The sequence below is a fragment of the Echeneis naucrates genome, chromosome 5, assembly GCF_900963305.1.
Source record: "Echeneis naucrates chromosome 5, fEcheNa1.1, whole genome shotgun sequence".
NCBI lineage: Eukaryota > Metazoa > Chordata > Actinopteri > Carangiformes > Echeneidae > Echeneis > Echeneis naucrates.
This window is the reverse complement of record NC_042515.1, coordinates 14531162-14553094: the sequence shown is the minus strand read 5'-3', so window position 1 is coordinate 14553094 and position 21933 is coordinate 14531162. Positions and strand designations below refer to the sequence as shown.

The following is a 21933-nucleotide window of genomic DNA, read 5'->3' as shown; positions in this document are numbered from 1 at the left end:
TCAGATTTAAGTAAATCTAAAAGACAGCAACAGAGCTCTGTGATTTTCCTTTTTTGACCTTTAAAGTTTGGCAGCTTGAAGGAGAGATTCTCTGTCCCTTCCTGCTTCTCTCTTTCCGGAGCTGTTGTGTTAGTGTGAATTGTCTGCCACTGTTTCTGGGCAAAGTGAATAATTTGTGACTGATAGTTCTCTGTCTTGTTTGACATGGCTGGGTTTGTTTGGCTGTGACTCACAGGATATGCAGTGCATTGTTGAAAACTCTGCTGAGACTCCATTATGAAGTCAGTCAGTCAGCAGAGTGGAAGGTGTGATTAGAGGGTGTTGTGTTTGGGGCCTCCTTTCCTTGATCTGTATGCAAGCCTTGACACAATAAGGATTGCATGGAAGATATTGATTGTGAATCTAAATCAAAAATGTATTCAACTGCAGGGCCTGTCCACCAACATCACTTTGTGCTCTGAAAGGCCATAATATTGATTTAAAAGAGAAAAATCTCATTTTGATGTTAGTAGCACAGAATATTTCTATGCAGACACATTGATATTTGACCAGAATTGTTAAATATTGCTATTGTCATTTTATGTGAGCTGAGCTAAAGAAATCAAGGACATCTTATTATGGCAAAAGACTTCCCTTGCAGTCAGAATTCACTTTGCAGCTATATGAAAACTGCATCTGCTCTGTAATTCTGTAAATCGTTTAAATAATGATCTTGACTTCATTTTCCATTAACACATACCTCAAAGCTCCAAGCAGTCAAATCATTGTTTGCTTAACTTTCCAATTATTTTTCCTCTGCATAATGAGAGTACTGAATATGATGTGACATGGTTGGAGCTATATGTCCTATAAGGAATAGCCCTCCTCATGGGTGTTGTGATGCATTAGCTTGGCAAACATTATAGTAAAGTGATACCATTTCTTTCCTCCATTTTGTATTCATGTCCTGAGCAGGGCCAACGTTCGATCCTGAGAAAACAAAGATTTATAGTCCAGCCAAGCTGGAGAGGTGCTAAGAGCAGTAATGGATGTAAATCTGTGACCAAAACAAACATTTCTTCATGTTCCAAAATGCTTCTCCCAAGGCTAAATGTGAAAGTGATTTGTTTGGTATTCTGTATCTGTTAAGCTGTCGTCCGCTTACAGTTTCCAGCTCAGAACAAATCACTGTCACCAATGACGCATTCTGGTTGACTAGATGTATTTTGTTTTCAGGATCAGACTGAGGCAGTTTTACCATAGTGCATTCACTTCCTAAATTCTACTGCATCCAATCAAGTAGATTATATCTCATGTTGGTTTTATGAAGAACTAAGCTGAATCTGAATGCTCAATTAATATTATATTAAAATGTACTTGTTTAGGTACATGTCTCATTAACAGGGGGAGGCTAACGATAGTATAGTTCAACAACTTAGCTACGCATGTTAAGTATTAATGTCAGTGGGTCTATAAATATCCTCCAGAAAGAGAACAGTAGCAGCTTCAGCAGCACCCGCTCCTGTTACCGACAGGCATAATATCTGAGTCTTTACCAGATATGAAGGAGGATAAAGGAAGCCTTAGTGATCACAGTATGATGTTGACTGGATTATTACATAAATGCGCTAATAGGAGAGCATCAGGAAGGAATGATAAATAAACATCCTTTCTATGTTGGTACATTCATGACATTTCTGTCTTCTCTCCTCCCTTCACTTGTCTTCAGAGTATATCTCCAACTGTACGCTCAAGGGCTGTCAGGAAAACTGTGCCGTGACACCAGGAGGGCCGGTCTGTTACTGCAAAGGTGGTTATGAGATCAGTTTGGATGGAAAGCTGTGTAAAGGTATGTTCTTAGAAGCTCTTCCTGCTGTTTGGTGTGTGCTGCGAGCAAATAAATCAGTGAGACACAATAGAAAAATGCCCCATGATTTATCTTCATACTGGTATCATTGTATTTTATTCATGCTTAAAAACTAATAGTTTGCAATGAGAGGGAAGAATACCACTTTGCTAAATGCTTTTTTGCCACACAGCATCAGCAACAGGCATAAGGCTTGTGTACTTTTCCTCAACATCAGTGTTCTTTCAAATTCTCATCCAAAGCCGCACCAGCGTTTTCACAGGTTTTCGAAAATACTGAAGCAAGTGCAGAACAGACGGTGGGTAGTTCAGAGGGTGTGGGAGTATGGGCCATTTTCTCCAAAGGCCTGATTCCAAACACTGAAATATTAGCAGCCATGGAAGTTACAAAGGACTGACTGGAGATGAACATCTCTGTTACATGATTCAATGATCTATTTGTGTTATAAGCCAATAAATTACTAATTGAATCACAAATTCAATAAAAATAAATAAAACACAAATTGACGTTGTCATGGAAGCTTTTGTTGTTCGTCAAGTAAAGAGAATATTTAATAATTTGCTCTTTTATATAATCTGCATTTAATTTTTTTAAATGCAGATTCTTTATTTGTATTTTTTATCAAGTTTACATTTTTTATTTTCTATTGTATGTGCTGTTTCTGAAGTGAGATGTGTTTTTTCTTTAACTTAAATAATGTCATCTGTGTTTTTTGCCGTTCAGATTTTGATGAGTGCACTGTGTATGGGACGTGCAGTCAGACCTGTACCAACACAGAGGGCTCCTACACTTGCTCCTGTGTGGAGGGATACTTGTCCCAGCCAGACAACCGCTCATGCAAGGCCAAGAACGGTATGTAGCAACTGTCAACAGCAGGACTGAGTCACTGGTTCGGCCTGTAAAGATGTTCTGTTCCTCCAGTTTTACCCTCAGTTCTGTCCATCATGTTGCATTTCCAGTGCCAGTGGACCGCCTGCCTGTCCTGTTGATTGCCAACTCACAGAACATCCAAGCCACTTCCCTGAGTGGCACCACAGTCCACAGTCTCCTGTCAACCAGCACCAAACAAACCACGGCCATGGACTTCCTCTATGCACAGGAGACTGTCTGCTGGATCCACGTCGGGGACTCCCCCTCATCCACACACCTCAAATGTGCCAAGATTCCCAATCTGAAGAGCTTCACAGAGGAACGGGTCATCAACATTTCTCTCAGCCTGCATCGTGAGTACCCCATGAGCCTTATCAGTATATTATAAATCACACTGTTAAAGTCAGCACAATGTTACATGCACAGGCCCGAGTATGCAACAAAATGATGCAACCCAATTCTCCACACATAATTCATAATAGCAGACCCAGAACAGCTATCTCACACTGCTGGAAGGCATAGTATTTGAGTGTGCATACTGTAATTTTTCAGGATTTTCTATTCCTAGAGGCCATACATAACATCAATTGCAAGAGCACAGAGCCCTGTTCATCACTTGTGGCAACACAGAAAATCTGTTTTTTTGGCTGAATTCTCCACTGTTTGTTGCAGAATAATTTTTGTACACACAGTAAAAAGCACACACTCTGGAGAAATTGTGATTTCTAATTTGTACATCACTCAAGCAGCATGTCTCACAAGCATTTGTTTTATCCCTTTGTTCTATATGCAAAGGAGGGGAATGAATTCTGTATTTCTGTTGAATGTCACTCTGAAAAGTACATTATATGCTTCTGTTATTCGTTCAGGTCAAGCTAAAGTGCTTCCAAGTGATGCATACAGCAGCTACATAAACCTCTGCAGTTGGAGGACTTGGACACTGTTAACTAACTGATTACACATTTTTTGCAAGTGGGCCTTTATATTGTGTGGTAAATACAGTAAAATAACACTGAAGCACGCTCTTAAGTCCTGCTATCTGATCTTGGAATAAAAAGACAATCAATTAATAGATCTGTATTTTAGGACAGTAAGGCCAGTAAGGTCCAGCCGTACCCTGCAAAGCCCAGCTTATCCTCAAACTACAGTTATAATGCTTATCTTAGTTGTTTTTTAGGTGATACATGGCTCATGTACTCTTGTGGGTTGTTTTAAATATGTTTCACTTTTAAATTTAAAGACAAACACATGGACCCAAAAATATGCCCAGAAAAAGCAGCCAAAAGCGAACTGTGCATCAATACCTGTGGAATAAATGTGTCCTGAGCTTCTCTATGCTTATGCAGGGCGTGTGGGCCACACATATTATGGAATCACATTAAAAGCAGCTGTGTTTTTCCATGGCTTAAGTTTCTTTTAAAAGAAAATACTGAGCTTTTTTTTTTTTTTCAATAAAAAGTGGATAAGATAAGTGTGATTGAACATAGACTCACACATGTGCATGCTCCAGTTTGGGTGAAACAGACACCCACAGTATCCCTCACCTTTTCTCTCCTTTGTTTTATGCCTCCTGCTCCTCACCTAGTCACTGCCTAATTTTTGGGAAGTTTGTCCTCAGTGAGTCAAAGTGAAGCCAAGAGCAGCAACAACCAGCTCATTCTACATACATGGATGTCTAATTGTACTTTCTTTCTGTGGAGCTGATTGACAGATGGGCTCGCTGCACTGCCATACTCATCTGCAGACATTAATTTAAGAACTCAGCCTTGAATCAAACTCACTCATTCATCTCACTCACTCACTCACTCATGTTCATTTTCTCTGCTCTGGTTTTCCCACAGTTCTTCCCACAATCCCTTAATTTAGATTCTAAATCCTAAATCCTAATGTAGAAATCTTTTTTAACTTTCAAACATTGCAACTGATCACGTTCACCCAGCTTGTCTCCTTTCACATCCTTTTTCCATGTAACTTAGGAATGCATTAATATGACAGAAATGATTCTCAGTACAGACCACCAGAGTAAATGGAAAGACCAAATGATGACAGTCGTACAGCCCTGTCTTCCACTTTCACACACAATGTCGTGTAGCTGTCATTTGGAAATAATGTTCCCTTCAAACCAGATGATATCAGACAAGCCCAGAACATTGAAAATTATGCATGAGGCACTTTGCCATCTTTCACAGTAATAAGATGAAGAAGGCTGATGCGCCCAGGAGTATCTTAAACGCCAGATCTGTTGTTGAATTAAACAGAATATATCTATAATATATGAGGCTCATGAAGGATACAAGCCATTATAACGGTCATCTCAAAATCACTGTATACAATGATGTAGAGATTCACTATTAGAGAAAATGTAAATGTGCTTATTAATTATGAGCAGTGGATCCAACAGTGCTGCTGGATGCTAGCTCACCGTGGGGTTTTCAATTTATGAACCAGAAATATTTGTAGGACATTCTAGCTTCTTCATCTGAGTGCTCACATGTTCTCCACACACATGCAGGGGTGCTCAAATGCAGATGCACACTGATATATGCACACACACACACACACACGCTTAATGGAGAACTAGCTGCATTAAGGACCAAAGACAGTATGTCAATGGCTGATGGTGACAGATTAGATCTGTATTGTTCAAATAAAGGAGGCAATTGAAAGATGGAGCCTTTCCTCTATTTAAGTAGCATTATTACAATTTACATGTCTGTATGTGTATGAGCTGGACAAGAAAAAATGCTTAGAGGTGTCATGTGAAAGCATTTCACATCTTAATCAGAAAAATTGAATTGACTGAAAGAAAGAAAAGCCACCATATTTAGTCATTTAGGTGGTGGATATATATTAAAAAAAACAAGTGATAAAACATGCATCAATACATTTCTGATGGCTTTGACACTAATGTCTCGGACATCTTCATTGTTTGCCTTAAACAACATGCTTTGTGTCAGCACAAAAAATACCCAAAACAAAGGCCAGGTCGCTCTAATTTGTTCCAGTCAGTAATCTGCAGTGACTGCCCAGACAGCAGAGTTGATCTTTCGGACAGGCTGCTGGCGTGCAAGTGTGATGGAATAGGAGGAGCAGGTTTATGCTTACAGTCAACATGAAGGAACCAGAAGCGACCAATGGCAAGGGGTGCACATACAGGAAATGATGCGCGTGTGGTTGGAGTGACTCATGACCTCAGTATGCCACAGATGGGTTATCCAGATGTGTCCCCCCCCGCCCCCCCATCACAGTCTCACTCTCTCCCAGTTTCTCCTTTTCATGAGTTCATGAAACATTCACTTACTCTCATTTTATAAGGTGGACTAAGTAATGAAATTGAGCAGGATTAATATTTATTAAAACGTAGACCCACCAGAGGGCTGATCCCAGAGCAGCCGTTAAGCCCCCGTAAGAGCAGTGGTACCTGCTCCAGCCCCTGCACACTAAGCTCCAGCATGCCAATTAATACAGACACCAGCCTGACGTTTTCCGTTTAAATTTTCAAATCTTCTCTCCATTCGACACTCTTTTGCTCTTTGTCTCTATTAAATTCTTTTTACCCCTCACACACCCTGAGTTACATCATATTCCCTTATCCAATTTGTCCAGTGGTAAACTTACATAAAACCTTGTTCAGAACCCAAAAAAGAATTTGTTTGCTTATTATTTAAAAGCATTTTTTCGTTCTCCCCCCTGCTGGTATTTTTTCTAGTGTGACGCTCTTTCCAGATGGGAGTGTAATGGGAGTGTTTTGAAGTGCAGGAGGTTGGCGAGGGGAAGTGGGGGTTGGGGGTATATGAGCTCCCGGGGTTGAAGCTTCAGGCACAGTTGAAAGTGACAGTTCAGAGGTATCAAGGCTTTAAGAGTGCCATAAAAGTAATGCACATTACATTGCAACATTAGAGCACTATTGATCTTTCTGTCAGTGAGTGCCTGTGAGGATGTGTGTCATTTTACAGGAGTAAGACTGTACTAAGCATCGCTCCATTTAGCAATACATTATGTAGACACACACTTGGCAGTTGTTTTTCTTAGACCAATTGGGAGCAGAGAGATAAAATTCTACCATGTAGAAAAAAAAGTTATTTAGCATGGGGCTAAGGTGGGGGGGACAATGAAGATAACAGTTGAGTCTGTTTTTTGAATTATGCTGTGTTGTTTTGTGTGGCGGTTTCAGACAGTCAGAGCTGCAGTTAATGAATCCAGACTGTTTTCCCACCTCTGGGGAGCAGACAAAGGGGAGGGCCAGAAAGATGATACATGGAGAAAGAGAGAGGGAAGGAGGATGGGAGGAGATAGAAAAGTCTCTAGCTTTACTGGAGCCATGTCTTTTAAGAACTGGAGAAGTGGAGAAAAATGGAGAGCCAGGGGTGTCAGAGAGCAGGGAACGGACATTCTTCTGATGCTTTTTTGCACACTTTTCAAGGATTTCACAATCCCCCACCCCCAAATTGTTTATCCGTTGCTTAATCAGTGAATCAGTGTGTTGTGGGGCAGCTGGAAGTGTTTAAACAGAGAACTCTATGTTAAAAATTAAGAGCACCTTTGGGAATAGAGCCCCTGATTCCCATAAACCTCAGAAATGCTGCAGCACAATGGCCAAGTTTCCTTAGTGGAAATCAGATCTCTCTCTCTCTCCGTCTCTGTCTTTCTTCACTTCTGTCTTCTTTCTTTTTTCTTGCTTTTTTCTTTGGTTACTTGCCCTCTCTCTGCATTTCACTTTTGTCCGTTTTCCACTTTTGCTTGAACCCAAAATATTTGAAAGCGTTCCATTTCCCTCTCTTTCCCCTCATGCTCCACTTAAAAATGTGTCAGTTATTCTAAACACAGAGGGCTCCCCTGGAATTACAGTCAGATTTATGGGTCCACAGACCAATAGCTGAGCTTTTGGTGTGCACACTTTTATTGCTCTCCTATACAAAGGAATCTGCTTCGTCATTTCCATTGCCCAAATTTTTCTTTCTTGAAGAAATTGATTCTCTGCTTTCCCCAAAACAGCACAGTGACCTTACCTCCACATAAGATCTCCACCTACAGCTCTGAGCACCGAGCAATCAAAGATCTCTGCAGCACTTTTGCTTTGCTTTCACTTTTGCCCTGTATCTGAACTGTGTGCGTATACAAAATAGAGCTGCTGTGAAAATAGGAGTTTTGTGGTTTGTGAAGCCTTCATCCTTTTCATTTTCTGTCTCTGGTTCATATATTGATGTTTACTTTAAATTCTCAAGGCTAAGATTCATATTTGAGGTACTACAGTCAGTTTCTACTTGAAGTATCAAAGATATCAAATCATTGAAAGCATTTGGATAATGATTACCTTTTAGAATGATCCGTGTCATTGTATTATTGGGTTATTATTTTCTGACGAACTTTGTCAGCTTAATTTTTATGGTTGGCTGGTCTCGATGGTGCAATAAAAAGTGCTATTAGACCATCAGGTCATTGAGATATGTCTCAGTGACTGAATAGTGCATACATAGTGCGTACATACACAACATGTTGTGTGTGTGGGGAAATAAAGACCAAATGCTTAATGTGCAAACCAGTTGGTTGTCAACAGAAGAAACGAAGTGTGTGGAACAGCATAGCATCATCTTAATGTGGGTAAATTAACTAATTCAATAGAGGGACATGGTCAAATATTAGCAGTCCTGCGCTTGTGTCATGCTGTCATTGTTCAAGTTAGGCCTTTGTGGCAGTGTGGCTTTAATGTCTCTGAGGAGGTCATGAGGAGGCTACGATTTGTTTCTTAAACAGTCAGCCACCTGATACACACGATGTTTCGAGACTCCTGATGCTGATGAAATCACCGTTGAGCAATAGGTGCTCGCGCTACATTAAACTTCTTCACTTCTGATTAATCAAGAGAAAGCTCTCACGAGCAGGCCTGCTCACTAGAGAGGAGCTTGTTGATGCTGACAGGTGAGCCTGGGAGAGAGCATGAATGGTCACAGCTGGATTTTATCTGCCTGTTGTTGTTTTGGGGCACATGTCTCACAGGGACCAATACTCGCCGCACCAAATTGGAGAAAAGTGAGGCATTGGGGGTGACTGTTTTTAAATGGTTACCCTTCAGCCAAAATAACTTGTTGTCATGTGTCTATTACTTATAGATTTTTAAGATCAGGGTATGCAAAGTATCTATTTCTGGAGTTACAAGGAAGCATTATAATGAAGTGAGTAAACAAGAAACAAGAAATTCATCATTCAGGACCTTTAATAAGCTCACATCTCAGATCTTTTAGTTTTAACAATAGCTTTCTTTCTCTGATCCTTGGCTCAGACTTAACATGGCTGAGCTAGTGTTTGAGGAGAGGAAGGAAGAGGAGGGGAAGAGAGAACCAGGCAGGGGTATATTCATGTCTAGTGCTATTCTTTTTCACTGTGTTTCTCCTCTGTCAGACCCTCCCTATGTGGTCTTGCACCCCATTCAGAGCTGTTTGTGCGTATTCCAGCCTTGTCGAGGTTGCATGCTGTAAAAGTTCTGCAAAGTGCCATGGGCACACACGTAGGTGTTTGATTTTCATTGGTGGGTGGGGCACTAGTCTTCACTGTGAGCTGAGCCTGGGTAAAATAAACCCAGCAGAAACCACATGCCCGTTGTTGCTTAGTTACAGCTACAGCAACAGCAACATTGCACTCGTCAAAGCAACAAACAGGCTGTCTGACAAACTGTCTGTCCGGCTGACTTTGAATGACGGACATATTATCTAGTTACTTGTTAATCTGAGTTGGCTGCCATCAAGAAAAGTGCCCCAAGTCCAAAGCTGAAAATCCTGGCCGTGTGTGAATGTATATGTGAGTGTGGTTGCGACAGAGAGAGCTGTTCAAGCTGCCACCTGGTACTGCTGACTAATTTACTTCATCACATGTCCATGAGTCAAACCCTTCACCCAGTAACACCGCACCATATACTCAAGTTCTTTACCAATGAAAATGAGTGACTTGATGACACTGACACACAGTTGTTGCTGCTCTCCCCTCTTTGTCCAGATGTGGAGCAGATGGCCATGGACTGGCTTACAGGAAACTTCTACTTTGTGGATGACGTGGATGACAGGATCTTCGTGTGTGACAAGGATGGACAGACATGTGTCACCCTCCTGGACCAGGAGCTGTACAACCCTAAAGGCATTGCCCTGGACCCCACTATGGGGTCAGTAAACACACGAAAATACAGAGACAGCTACTCTATATGTACATTACCAGTCAAAAGTTTGGGCTTACTTTCCGAAGTGTATCCAACTTTTGACTGGTACTGTATATGTGTTATGTGTGCTTGTGTTTTCCAAATACACTCATGCAGAGATTCTCCTCAAAGTGCAAATGCTGACTCAATCTCCATGACTTTTGTCATATGTAATTGTTTCTAACAAGACTTTTATTGAATCATCTGTTTATTTCTGTTGTGTATTTGTGTCAGAGAGCTTGTCTGTTTGAGAGCAGGTCGAAATGTGTTTATGCACGCACACTTCTGTTTGTAGCTGCATGGATAATTTTTCTCCCAGGCCATTTCCTCTGTTGTAATTATTCCTTCCTGTAGTAAAGTCAGGTAGAGTCAGGGTAACTGTGTTTTGGTTGTAGACTCCAGTGCTGTTCAAGGAGGAGCAAATCAGCAAAAACATCCATTGTTGTGCTGTTAATCTAGTGACGGCAAAGCTTTTACTTTAGTCACCATCAAATGTCAAACTGAAATGAAAAGAACATAGTTGTATAGCCATTTGGCCCCATTTACCATGCACTGCTTGTAGAGTTTATTTTTGTATTATTGGTTTTCCAGCTTACCACTTTATGGTATGTTTTTCAAAAAGCGACCTTTTCCAACTTTTCTTACTCCATTCCTTTTGCTCAGCAAATAGCAAAATTACTGTTGTGACAAAAATAGAGGTGATTATTGAATTGTAACAAAGTCAGATGTGCTGATAATGAAACACTTTTCTAAAGCAGCTGATCCCACCATCCATGTATCTTCACTCAGATCTGATCCTTTGTTTCCACAGGAAGGTGTTTTTCACAGACTACGGTCAGATCCCCAAGGTGGAGCGCTGTGACATGGATGGTCAGAACCGTACGAAACTTGTCGATAGCAAGATCGTGTTCCCCCACGGCATCACTTTGGATCTCGTCAGCAGACTTGTGTATTGGGCTGATGCCTATCTCGACTACATTGAGGTGGTGGATTACGAAGGGAAGAACAGACACACCATCATCCAAGGCCTGCTGGTGAGAAGAGATGCACAAGACACATAGCACCCCTTTATCCTTATGTGAGAATGAGAATGTCCTCGGCCTCTGAATGGTATTCATATTCAAAAAACTCTAATGTGCCTTAGAGTTCCCTATATATCTATAACACAACTTATGTTTCTCCTGTGCACCCCTGTAAAGTGTTCTTGGCCGGTGAGTTATGAGCTGGGAGAAGATGTTGGACATTTGGTTTTTCATTAAAGCTGCTGATTAATAGTGTCTTATACTGAGGCTGGTGATGGTGCTGAAACACATTGGCCCTTAAACCTGTTACCATGGCTTTTAACTGGGATCTTTGGACAATTAATGGCTTTCATTAGCCGCTCTGCTTAAGGACACACACGCACGCACGTACTGACACAGACACACACAACCCATGGTTGGTGTGTGTGCGTTTAATATGGAATTAATTTAGATCCTTGAGGTCAAAGCTATAAGGATGTGCAGCCTATTTCTGATGCTGGTCAGTTTTTTTTAGAATATGTGTTTATAAAGGCGTGAGAAACCTCCAGACGCTCCAGACACTTTACACTTCACATCACTTTACGTTACCACGTCCAACTAACATGGAAAGTATTTGTTTCTGATTGAGTGAGTGTTAAAATTGTATATAAGAAGACAGGTTATATATATGTATATATCATGCTATATCACCAGTTAGTACTCCCTTGCAAAAAACACCCCATTGGAGTAAATGGCTAAAGAAATCTTCAAAACTTGCTTGATAATCTGAACAGTCTTGTTTTTTTGTCGGCAGGTGCCACAGTGTGACGGTAAAGTGTGTATTATTATAAGCATATTAAGTATTCAAATGGCACAAGGCAAAGACACTGTATGAAGAGTCCAACATGGAAAATTTTTCTTGGCAGTGCCATTTTCTCATCTGCAGTGATACAGAAAATCAAAACCACTTGTCACAGAGGCAGGACTGATACTGTCTATTTATTAGATGCATGTCTGCCTTATGGTCACGCTTGGCAACAGCTGACATCTGTGGTTGGACTGTCAGAGTAGGCTTGTTTTACTGGAACTTAAGCTCTTAGTCAGACTAAACTTCTATCCCAAGACCATGGAAAATCCTTTTTTATGCTCTTTTGTTGTTGTTGTTGTTGTTTAATCCAACGTTTTTCCATTTCTTTTACAGATTGAACACTTGTATGGGCTGACTGTGTTTGAAAACTATCTGTATGCCACCAACTCAGACAACGCCAACATGCAGCCCAAGACCAGTGTGATCAGAGTGAACCGCTTCAACAGCACAGACTACCAAGTAGTGACTAGGGTGGACAAGGGAGGTGCACTGCACGTTTACCACCAGAGACGTCAACCTCCAGGTAATCTATATGAACAATTTAATGTATTGAGCCTTTTGAATTTTTAATTGATGGATTAATTGTATTTGCCAACCTTTTGGTGTCCAGTTCGTAGCCATGCATGTGAGGTTGACCAGTTTGGGAAGGCTGGAGGCTGCTCTGATATCTGTCTGCTGGGGAACGGCCACAAGACCCGAACCTGCCGCTGTCGCTCTGGATTCAGCCTGGGGAGCGATGGCAAGTCCTGCAAAAGTGAGTAGGCCTTCAAGTGTAAACAATCACCACATTTCAGCATCGGGGAATTATCCATGAGGAACTTCCAGGTTCAGTGAATATATCTCTCATAAAAGATTTATTTGCAGCCAGGACTCACAACCAGGGGTGCTTCTACAGTGGATATGTGAAGAGACTGAGAAGTACCTCAAGTAATGAGGCCCAAAAAAAAAAAAAAAAACAAGACAGCAATAATGCAAGCAACTACAAAGATCTAAATGGTTAGCTGAAAGTAATGTGAAAGATAAAAGGTTAAAACAGCTTGCTAACCGAAAATAAGTAATTAAAGATCAGTTAAATAATTTATTTAGGCTGCCAAAATTAGCCTAACGGATAAATAGATGGAAAACAGTAAATAATGAATGAAGGTACAGATAAATGGAAATAGTAAGCTTAAACTAATGTATTACAAGTCTAAATAGTCTGAATGATTCAAATTGCATTAACACTTACATAGAAGAGATCTCATATTGCTAACTAACATTGAATTAACATAAAATTTAATTAATTGGTTTAAATATACAGGAGTACATTTGCTAATGGTGAAAAAAAAATTGACCAAACCGATCTCCAGATAATTTTGTAGGATTTGGTGACATATCAACATATCAATATCGTATAAGTATAGTGTAAATGTTTAATAATGTCCAAATTAATTTGCTGCTCCCAGAGTAACTATGGGTAAGAAAATGAAAGTGGCTCAGGTCCTCTGACCTAAAGCTAAGGGCTGCACATGTACAAAATAACTCAGCAGCACCATACCAAAATTAGCTTTCCACTGACCTTGCCAAAAAGCTGTCGGCCTGATTCAGCTTGATCAGAAAAGTGTTTTAATGTTCTATTGAGCATAAATAGCATTACATTGATCCATCCCCTGAGCGTAGACTGTCCTTGAAAGTGGTACAATTTATTTAAGGAAAGGCAATCTCTCCTCTTCTTCCTTTGTCTCTTGATTGAAAATTACTTAATTTTCAGGGCTTTTGTTGAACTTGCATTGAGTTGCTTATTTGATCAATACACATTACAATTAATACACAATTAAGCATGCAAATGCTGACCTACCAGCTCTTTTGTCTTCACATTCTTGTTTTGCACCAGAACCTGAGCATGAGCTCTTCCTGGTCTATGGTAAAGGACGTCCAGGGGTCATTAGAGGCATGGACATGAATGCAAAAGTGCCAGATGAGTACATGATCCCCATCGAGAATCTGATGAACCCAAGAGCTCTGGACTTTCATGCTGAGAGTGAATTCATTTACTTTGCCGACGCCACTAGCTACATAATCGGACGACAGAAGATTGATGGAACAGAGAGGGATACCATCCTAAAAGAAGGTGGGGCCAACAGACAAAAAAACACAGATGCACAACAAATGTTTTAAATATCTGACCAAAGACGCAAGGCACTGTGTGAAACTGAAATATTCTGCACTCACTCACTTTCATACTCATCTTACACACGCAAAACGCATTTACTATTAATAAAAGCATTTTTAATAGTTATCGATAGGCAGTGATCTAATATGACATTAAATGTTAAAGCTAAAATACAGAAAGTTTGTAATTTCTGCTTTGTCAAAACATACGTGCAGAATCAGTCTCTTCACCAAGAGTACTTATTTGTTTCAGGGATCCACACAGTCGAGGGTATTGCTGTAGACTGGATAGCTGACAATTTATACTGGACAGATGATGGGCCCAAGAAAACCATTAGTGTCGCTCGGCTGGAAAAGGCTTCACAGACCCGCAAAACCCTCATTGAGGGAAAAATGACTCACCCTCGGGCCATTGTGGTGGATCCTCTGCATGGGTAAGGTGGACAAAGAGCAAGCATGGGAGTTTAGTGTTGAAATAATGCTGACTTTTAGAGGGCTGTTTAATGAAGTATGACGCTCTGGCACTTGAATTCTTGTTTGCTCTCTCTCTGTCTCACTTTCACCCATGGTTTGTGTTCATTGGTTTTTATTATTTACAACTTGAGGATGTCTTTTTTTTTTTCACAGTTTTGTCTGTCTTTGATTATAATTTGCATCTAAGTTTTTGACTATTATCACACTGATATGTAACATCCCTTTTGACCACACTTTGAAAAAAAGATGGAGAATTTTACATATTGCAAGTCAAACTTCTTCCATGGGATTAATAAGATGCAGGCATAACCCACTTGCTCTATTTGAAATCGCTCTTAATCTTTCTGTGTACGTGCGTCTATTATTGATGTGACCCTCCAGGCTCTATCTTTCTCTCTAAGAAACACATGCTCATAAACACACATTCACTCTTTGAATTACAAGTGACGGGGTGATGTGTGTCCACGCAATCCCCTGGGGAAAGGCACTCGCCTCCACTAATGCTAGCAATCAATCAGGCTGAGAGAGAAGAAGAAAAATGAGGAGGAGAAATGTGCAACAAGGAAAGGAAGAGAAAGAGACAGAAGAAAACGGATGAAAAGTTAATGCTAATGTCAGTCATATTCCAGCAGAAGGGGGACGTGTCTGGTTGTGCATGATGCTCTAGACAGCCAGTGTTCAAAGGCTGAACTGAGATCAGTGGTTGAAGACTGACAAGTCCTAAAGTACCTGGTGACACACACAGGTTTGCCTGAGGGCAGATCAACTGAGAAACCATATGGAGCTATCTATCATAAACATGCTCTTACTACAGTTCCTCTTTCTTCAGGTGGATGTACTGGACGGACTGGGAGGAGGACCCTAAGGAGAGCAAGCGGGGAAAAATTGAGCGGGCTTGGATGGATGGCTCCAACAGGAACGTGTTCCTCACCAGCAAAACAGTGCTATGGCCCAATGGCCTGAGTCTTGACATCCCTCAGGGCATACTGTACTGGGTGGACGCCTACTATGACCGAATTGAAATGGTCTACCTTAACAGCTCTGAGCGCAAGGTCAGCACCTGTTATTGTCACAATTATTTCCCTGCAGTAAAGAGTTAGAGCAGTTCAGTGGAATGAGAGTGCCAGATTATTCTGAGCAGTTGCAAGCCAACTAGTAATGTGTGGGTTTGAAAGCAGGGGACGACTGTGTGGGTGGGCATCACAGTCCAGAGTCTGTGGCTAAATTGATGATATTTTGTTTTCAATGGCCCATGTGTTGGGTTTGATGGTGTTGTTGCTACCATTTAAATTTATAATCCAGAAAATGGAATGTCATGGTCGATATAGACTAAATTAAATGTAAATGCTTGCGCATATAGCGTGAATATCAGTGAAAAAGAGTTTTAGCTCCACTATTGCATATCTGTACAAGCAGCCTGAACCAAGCTTGCCTGTGGTACTTTACATACTAGTCAAAGTCAGCGTTACATTTGTTGTATTTTTAAAAATCATTGTAGCAGTAATAGAGTAATGACTTCATCATAACAAAGCAACAGGCAGAAAAAAGTACTTTCAGTTTGTAAGTATATAGATTCACCTGAATCACAGCATAAAGTAAGTAGATTATGATATGAGTTATGGGCAGAAGCCTAAAAATGAGAAAAGAAAAAAGATGAGTTAAACATTTCGCCTTTCTGCATTTCTTCAATCAGACGGTGTATGAAGGTCAGGAGCTGAACCACGCCTTTGGTCTGTGCCACTACAAACACTTCCTGTTCTGGAATGAGTACCGCAGTGGCAGCATCTTCAAGCTGGACACCACCACTGGCACTGCCACTCTGTTGCGCAATGAGCGACCGCCCATCTTTGAAATTCGAATGTACGATGCTCAGCAGCAGCAAGGTAATGTCATCTGTTTACATTCATATAAAAGTTCTGAATCTCCACAGACTCACAGATAAAAACATAGCTGCTTTGTTAGTATAAACAATATCCAGGGCTGCCCCTGGCCAAGCTGGGGCCCTAAGCAGAATTTCATTTGGAGGCCCCTGCCCCATAACAAAATGGCATCAACAAGACATTCGATAAATGATAATCAGGGCCGCTGGGAAATGTAATCTCTCCAGTACAGTCATGATTAGCAGGCTAGCAGCTGGACTGCTAATGCCACAAAGTTTTTATTTTTAATTTCAACAACAAAACCACACCTTCAAGTTATGCACGAGCCTCCTCTTGTTTTGACCTTTTCTTTTTTTTTGGTTGCTCTGGATTCATATTGCCGTTTGGAGGCCATCTCTCTAACTGCGTCCAACTGCCTGTCGGCGCATCTGACCGCTGATTGGTCAGATGCTGCATGCTGTCAATCATTGCGGCAACCGTGCGCGGTGTCAGATTAACCGTCTCTCCTGTCTCGGGCTGACTTGCTCTATGCGTGCCATCGACAGCGATGTGCATCCTTCACGCATTTGCCAAGAATGCGTCCCCTTGTGCAAAGTGGGGCTCACCATGGATCGTGGCGCCCTACGCACAGCACGTGTTCTGCGTGTAGGGAGGGGTGGCTCTGACAATCTCATACATCTGTACATTCACTTCTTTTTTCTTCATCCACAGGCTCTAATTTGTGTCACGTGTACAATGGAGGCTGCAGCAGTCTGTGTCTGGCCATACCAGGTGGCAGACAGTGCGCCTGTGCAGAAGACCAAATACTAGACCCAACAGACAACACCAGCTGCAAAGGTAGACACAGACACGTTTGCTTTGTAGATGAATGTGTTTGTGGGTGAGAGTGAAGGGAATTTCTCATGGCACTTATTTAACTAAATCAAATACACAAGGTTTTTTTTTTTCCTCTATACTGGGCAAAATGAGTCAGCCTGTGTGACGGTGAGTATGTCAGTCTGTTTTGATATAACTGTCATAAAATATGCAATGATGATTTAGATAAGTGATTTAGAATGATTTAGTTAAGTGTAGAAGATTTCTTTTTTTTTTTAATTATTCGCACAACCATGTTGGTCACAAACGCAACAAACCCATAACAACCTCAACAAAAACACAGTCTGGATAAAATATTCATAAATAAAAGATGTGGTTGGGGGGTTGTGTATTATGCAAGTGTTACTGTTTTGTGTACCTCATGTATGTCTTGTTGATGATATAACTCCTGGCCAGCTCCACGACACCCAAGAATGTGCTGGAAGAATTTGATCTATGTGATTTCTAGTTTTAATGTAACTGCACTTTTCTAAAAATCCCCTTGATTTTTCTTCTGCTGCAAACTTTTTAAACTGTACATCCTTCTTCCTTTATCTCTCTCGAGTGAACCTTTTTAACATTTTTTTTTTTTAATCCTTTACTTCCTGTTCCACAGCAAACCCATCATATGTGCCCCCTCCTCAGTGCCAGCCTGGAGAGTTTGCTTGTAAGAACAACCGCTGCATCCAGGAGCGCTGGAAATGTGATGGAGACAATGACTGTCTGGACAACAGTGATGAGGCACCTGAGCTTTGTCGTGAGTTACTTAGTGCACACATGCACACAAACAGGCAGAACAGCTACCTCTTATGTTGGTACTGAGTCAAATGACCTTTGGTAGTCTGAATCTGACAGTGTGGTAATGCCAGAATGAAATAAGAGTACAGACAGAATTGTGTGGGTGTGCATATGCAGTAATTGTGTCTCTATGTGAGTACACAATACAGTATGTGAGAGCGTGTATGTCTGTGTGTGTGTCTTTGTGTGTACGTGTGCTAAGAGGAATGTAGCAATGTCTGTGAATCTGTCTGTGGTCAAAGTGCAGACATATTTCCCATTCTTGACAAACTGAAATCCACTCTAAGGTGGCTCCAGTATCTGTCTTCTCTTTCACTCATTTACACGTCATAACTCTCGACTTTTTCACCTTTCCATTCCTCACCCCTTCAACTCCCCCACCTCCCTCACACCATGGTTTCTCATTTTCCTTCCTGGTACACAATGTCTTCTTTCTTCTCTCCAGACCAGCACACTTGCCCAACAGACAGATTTAAGTGCAAGAACAACCGTTGCATCCCTCTGCGCTGGCTGTGTGATGGGGACAATGACTGTGGCAACGATGAGGATGAGTCCAACACCACCTGTTCAGGTACACAAACCCCCCTGTATGAAAGTCTGGTTACTGTTTGTTGTTTTTCACATGTGACATCAGTGCTGTGTTGTCTTTTAGCTCGTACCTGCCCACCAAATCAGTACTCATGCGCAAGTGGGCGTTGTATCCCTCTTTCATGGACGTGTGACTTGGACGATGACTGCGGTGATCGGTCAGATGAACCAGCCTCCTGTGGTTGGTCAACTTATTCTCACACCACACATTAGCTGCAGGGTGATTTGTGGCTACTGTAGAGGTTGTATTGATGTTTTTGAGTGTGCGGTTTGTAGAGGCATAAGTTGCAGCATGTCTAAACTCTTATTCTGTCCACAGCATACCCCACATGTTTCCCCCTCACCCAGTTTACCTGCAACAATGGACGCTGCATCAACATTAACTGGCGCTGTGATAATGGTTAGTTTTGGCTCTTTATTTATTCCCACTTCCTCTTCAATGTAGTGACTCTCTTCTTTTTGTCACATCTGCTTCATATTTGTGTCCTCTCTTCCTGTCACCTGATGTGCATGTTTATTTTCCTTCCTGCCTTTTGTTGTTGACCGTCTTATTGGTGTTCTTGTTATGTGTTGTGCCGTTCGCCCATTTCGCCTTCTTCCCTTGGTTCTGTCTTTCAGAAAAGGATTGTGGGGACGGCTCTGATGAGTTGAATTGTCCAAACCTGACCGGTTAGTGCATAGATCAACATGCACCAAAACAGCCATGATGCTAGCCTAGCTATAGGACTGGGAACAGAAACAGTTTATTGCTTCTTATCTGCTAACTGAACGTGGCAACAAGCTTGGGCCAATACTGCTACCATTCATTTAGTCTGCTGCGTACAGGTTCGAAACCAAATTAGATCTGATAAATTACAAGTGCATTACTCAGTCAGCCAAATATACGGAGAGCTGAAAGTGCAATTACTGTGTTCATCAAATTAATGAAACCCAATTTAATTTGGTATAGATTTAGTAGGCTGCCACGTTCAATGACAAAAGGAGTTTAATCACAGAATATATTTTCTCTCCTTGATGACTATGAAATTAAATAGTGTAAAATATAGTAGGAGTTATACATCATGTTGCCCTTTAACATTAGTATGGGCATAATGCTGCTTATGATGCTCTGCTGCCAAGCTTAATGTATCAATCCTGGGTACATTCCTTCATGGTGCATGGTCTGATCTATGCAGTTTCTGTCATTATTAAAATTCTCATATCTCATACTGTGTCATAGCTTTCACTGTCACTTTGTTAATTGTGAAACAGGAAAAGCAATTACTTTCTGCATATTGAAACATATGTTATTTCCCCCCCTTTGAGGCAGCGGGCACCCATAATGTGAGTGAGTGGGTGTTGTTTGACTATGTTTGTTTTTCAGATAATGACTGTGGGGACAACAGTGATGAGGCAGGTTGTAGTCATTCGTGCTCCAGCGCTCAGTTCAAATGTAACAGCGGCCGCTGCATCCCAGATTACTGGACATGTGATGGAGATAATGACTGTGGGGACTACAGCGACGAGACGCACGCAAACTGCACCAATCAGGGTCAGCATCTTAGCCTGTTGATCAAGTGCTGTTTGCTATGCTTCGCCATTTGTGAAATCTAATGCATAGTAAAAATAAAAGTCTTCATTAGCAGTTACTTGTTGCAAGATTGTACATAGTTAATAGATATATCAGATGTGATGTTGAATTTCTGGACATCTGGCCGCACAAATGCCAAAAGAAGCTGCATATGATGCTGTTTTCATTCAATTAGAATGGCTATTAATAAACTAGTCTAGCTAACATTCAAAGCCACCATCCACAAACAAACTGCCTCTGGCAGTTTATTTCAGCATAATTTCTGGAGCACAGGTGTGACAGGTGGATGTTATTATACCAGGTGGCTATGTCCATCTTTACACTGCTCTTTCATTTATTTATTCCATTCATTTAGTGCATCAAGTGAAGGGCATGCACATAAACAAGTGTTTTAAATTTTTCAGGCTGCAGATGTAAGTCCATGTTCCTGGACCTTCTCAGTCATTCTGAAACCAATCAAATGGATACCATGACATTTAATAACTTGCACTGGTTGTTTAAAAGTGGCAAATAATAACTGTGCTTTTTATAAACTATCACCACATGATACAAATAAACATACTTGTTATTAGTGTTTATGTTTCCATGTCAGTGAAACAATATTTAAATGAGCCACCTTCCACTGGGGTTTATTACTAAAACAATGACCTTCTGAATGCACACTTTTCAGCCTTTCATTCCAGCTCATTGTGTTTCGTTTTCTGGTTTGCCTTTTGATGTTGCACATTGTGTCTACTCAAAGCTGCGTGTCCTTATTCAGTTAATTACATTTTTGCGTTTTATGATTTTTTTCCTCTCGACAGCCACACGTCCTCCTGGTGGCTGTCACACAGATGAGTTTCAGTGTCGAATGGACGGCCTGTGCATCCCTTTGCGCTGGCGCTGTGATGGTGACACTGACTGCATGGACCTGAGCGATGAGAAGAACTGTGAGGGTGTGACACACATGTGCGATCCAGCTGTCAAATTTGGCTGCAAGGACTCTGGTGAGGAGACGCTTTAAATATGGCGAGGTTAAGTTAGTTTAAATACTTATTTTTAAAGTAACCTGCCTTTTGTCCCTAGCACGCTGTATTAGCAAAGCCTGGGTGTGCGATGGGGACAGTGACTGTGAGGACAACTCAGATGAGGACAACTGTGAGGCACTGGTGTGTAAACTCTCCCACCATGTGTGCGCCAATGATTCCACCATCTGTCTGCCTTCAGAGAAACTTTGTGATGGCAAAGATGACTGCCCAGATGGCTCTGATGAGAAACTCTGTGGTAAGAGACAAAAGCATCCAGGCTGTGTTCCAGCAGCGCAGAGCAGCAAGAGAATTAGGGCATCTTAAATGGTGGCTCCACTGGTTTAATAACAGGTCTTTGTAGTTTTCCCTTGAAACAGTCATCTTATGGTTTTCTCTGTTTTATAGACCTCTGCTCACTGGACAATGGCGACTGCAGTCATAACTGCACAGTGGCCCCTGGTGAGGGTGTAATCTGTTCCTGTCCGCTGGGCATGGAGTTAGGGCTGGACAACAAAACCTGTCAGATCCAGAGCTTCTGTGCCAAACACCTGAAGTGCAGTCAGCGCTGTGAACAGGATAAATTCAGTGTGAAGTGCTCATGTTACGAAGGCTGGGAACTGGAGCCTGACATGGAGAACTGCAAGAGTACTGGTAAGGGACTGAGGAAATCCTAACAGAGAGGTAAAGGGAGTGGGGAAGTCAAGTGATGTCAGTGAAGAAGTCTAACATTTGATTGATATTAGTTATAGAGTTAGGAAGGAAGTAGGGGAAGCTTAATGGGGTCTGAACTGTGTTCGGGTTGAACACAGCAGAATCAAGAAAAAAAAAGATTTCTTCAC

General features: G+C 41.4%; 1 protein-coding gene across 3 annotated transcripts in view; it reads left to right on the top strand.

Moving 5' to 3' along the window:
• LOC115043928 (low-density lipoprotein receptor-related protein 1-like) overlaps window positions 1-21933 on the top strand; it is an 83765-nt gene that overhangs the window by 27948 nt on the left and 33884 nt on the right. For 2 of the 3 annotated variants that reach the window (XM_029502716.1, XM_029502715.1), the window contains exons 4-23: window positions 1709-1828; window positions 2570-2698; window positions 2806-3069; window positions 9707-9869; window positions 10714-10936; window positions 12105-12294; window positions 12382-12525; window positions 13645-13881; window positions 14176-14356; window positions 15226-15448; window positions 16090-16279; window positions 16988-17113; window positions 17748-17888; window positions 18375-18500; window positions 18582-18698; window positions 18837-18917; window positions 19881-20048; window positions 20891-21073; window positions 21153-21350; window positions 21500-21745. In XM_029502716.1, coding sequence (XP_029358576.1) covers window positions 1709-1828; window positions 2570-2698; window positions 2806-3069; window positions 9707-9869; window positions 10714-10936; window positions 12105-12294; window positions 12382-12525; window positions 13645-13881; window positions 14176-14356; window positions 15226-15448; window positions 16090-16279; window positions 16988-17113; window positions 17748-17888; window positions 18375-18500; window positions 18582-18698; window positions 18837-18917; window positions 19881-20048; window positions 20891-21073; window positions 21153-21350; window positions 21500-21745 — 3450 coding nt within the window. Of the gene's footprint in view, window positions 1-1708; window positions 1829-2569; window positions 2699-2805; window positions 3070-9706; window positions 9870-10713; window positions 10937-12104; window positions 12295-12381; window positions 12526-13644; window positions 13882-14175; window positions 14357-15225; window positions 15449-16089; window positions 16280-16987; window positions 17114-17747; window positions 17889-18374; window positions 18501-18581; window positions 18699-18836; window positions 18918-19135; window positions 19187-19880; window positions 20049-20890; window positions 21074-21152; window positions 21351-21499; window positions 21746-21933 lie in introns of all 3 variants that reach the window. The other variant, XM_029502713.1, reaches the window with a different exon arrangement.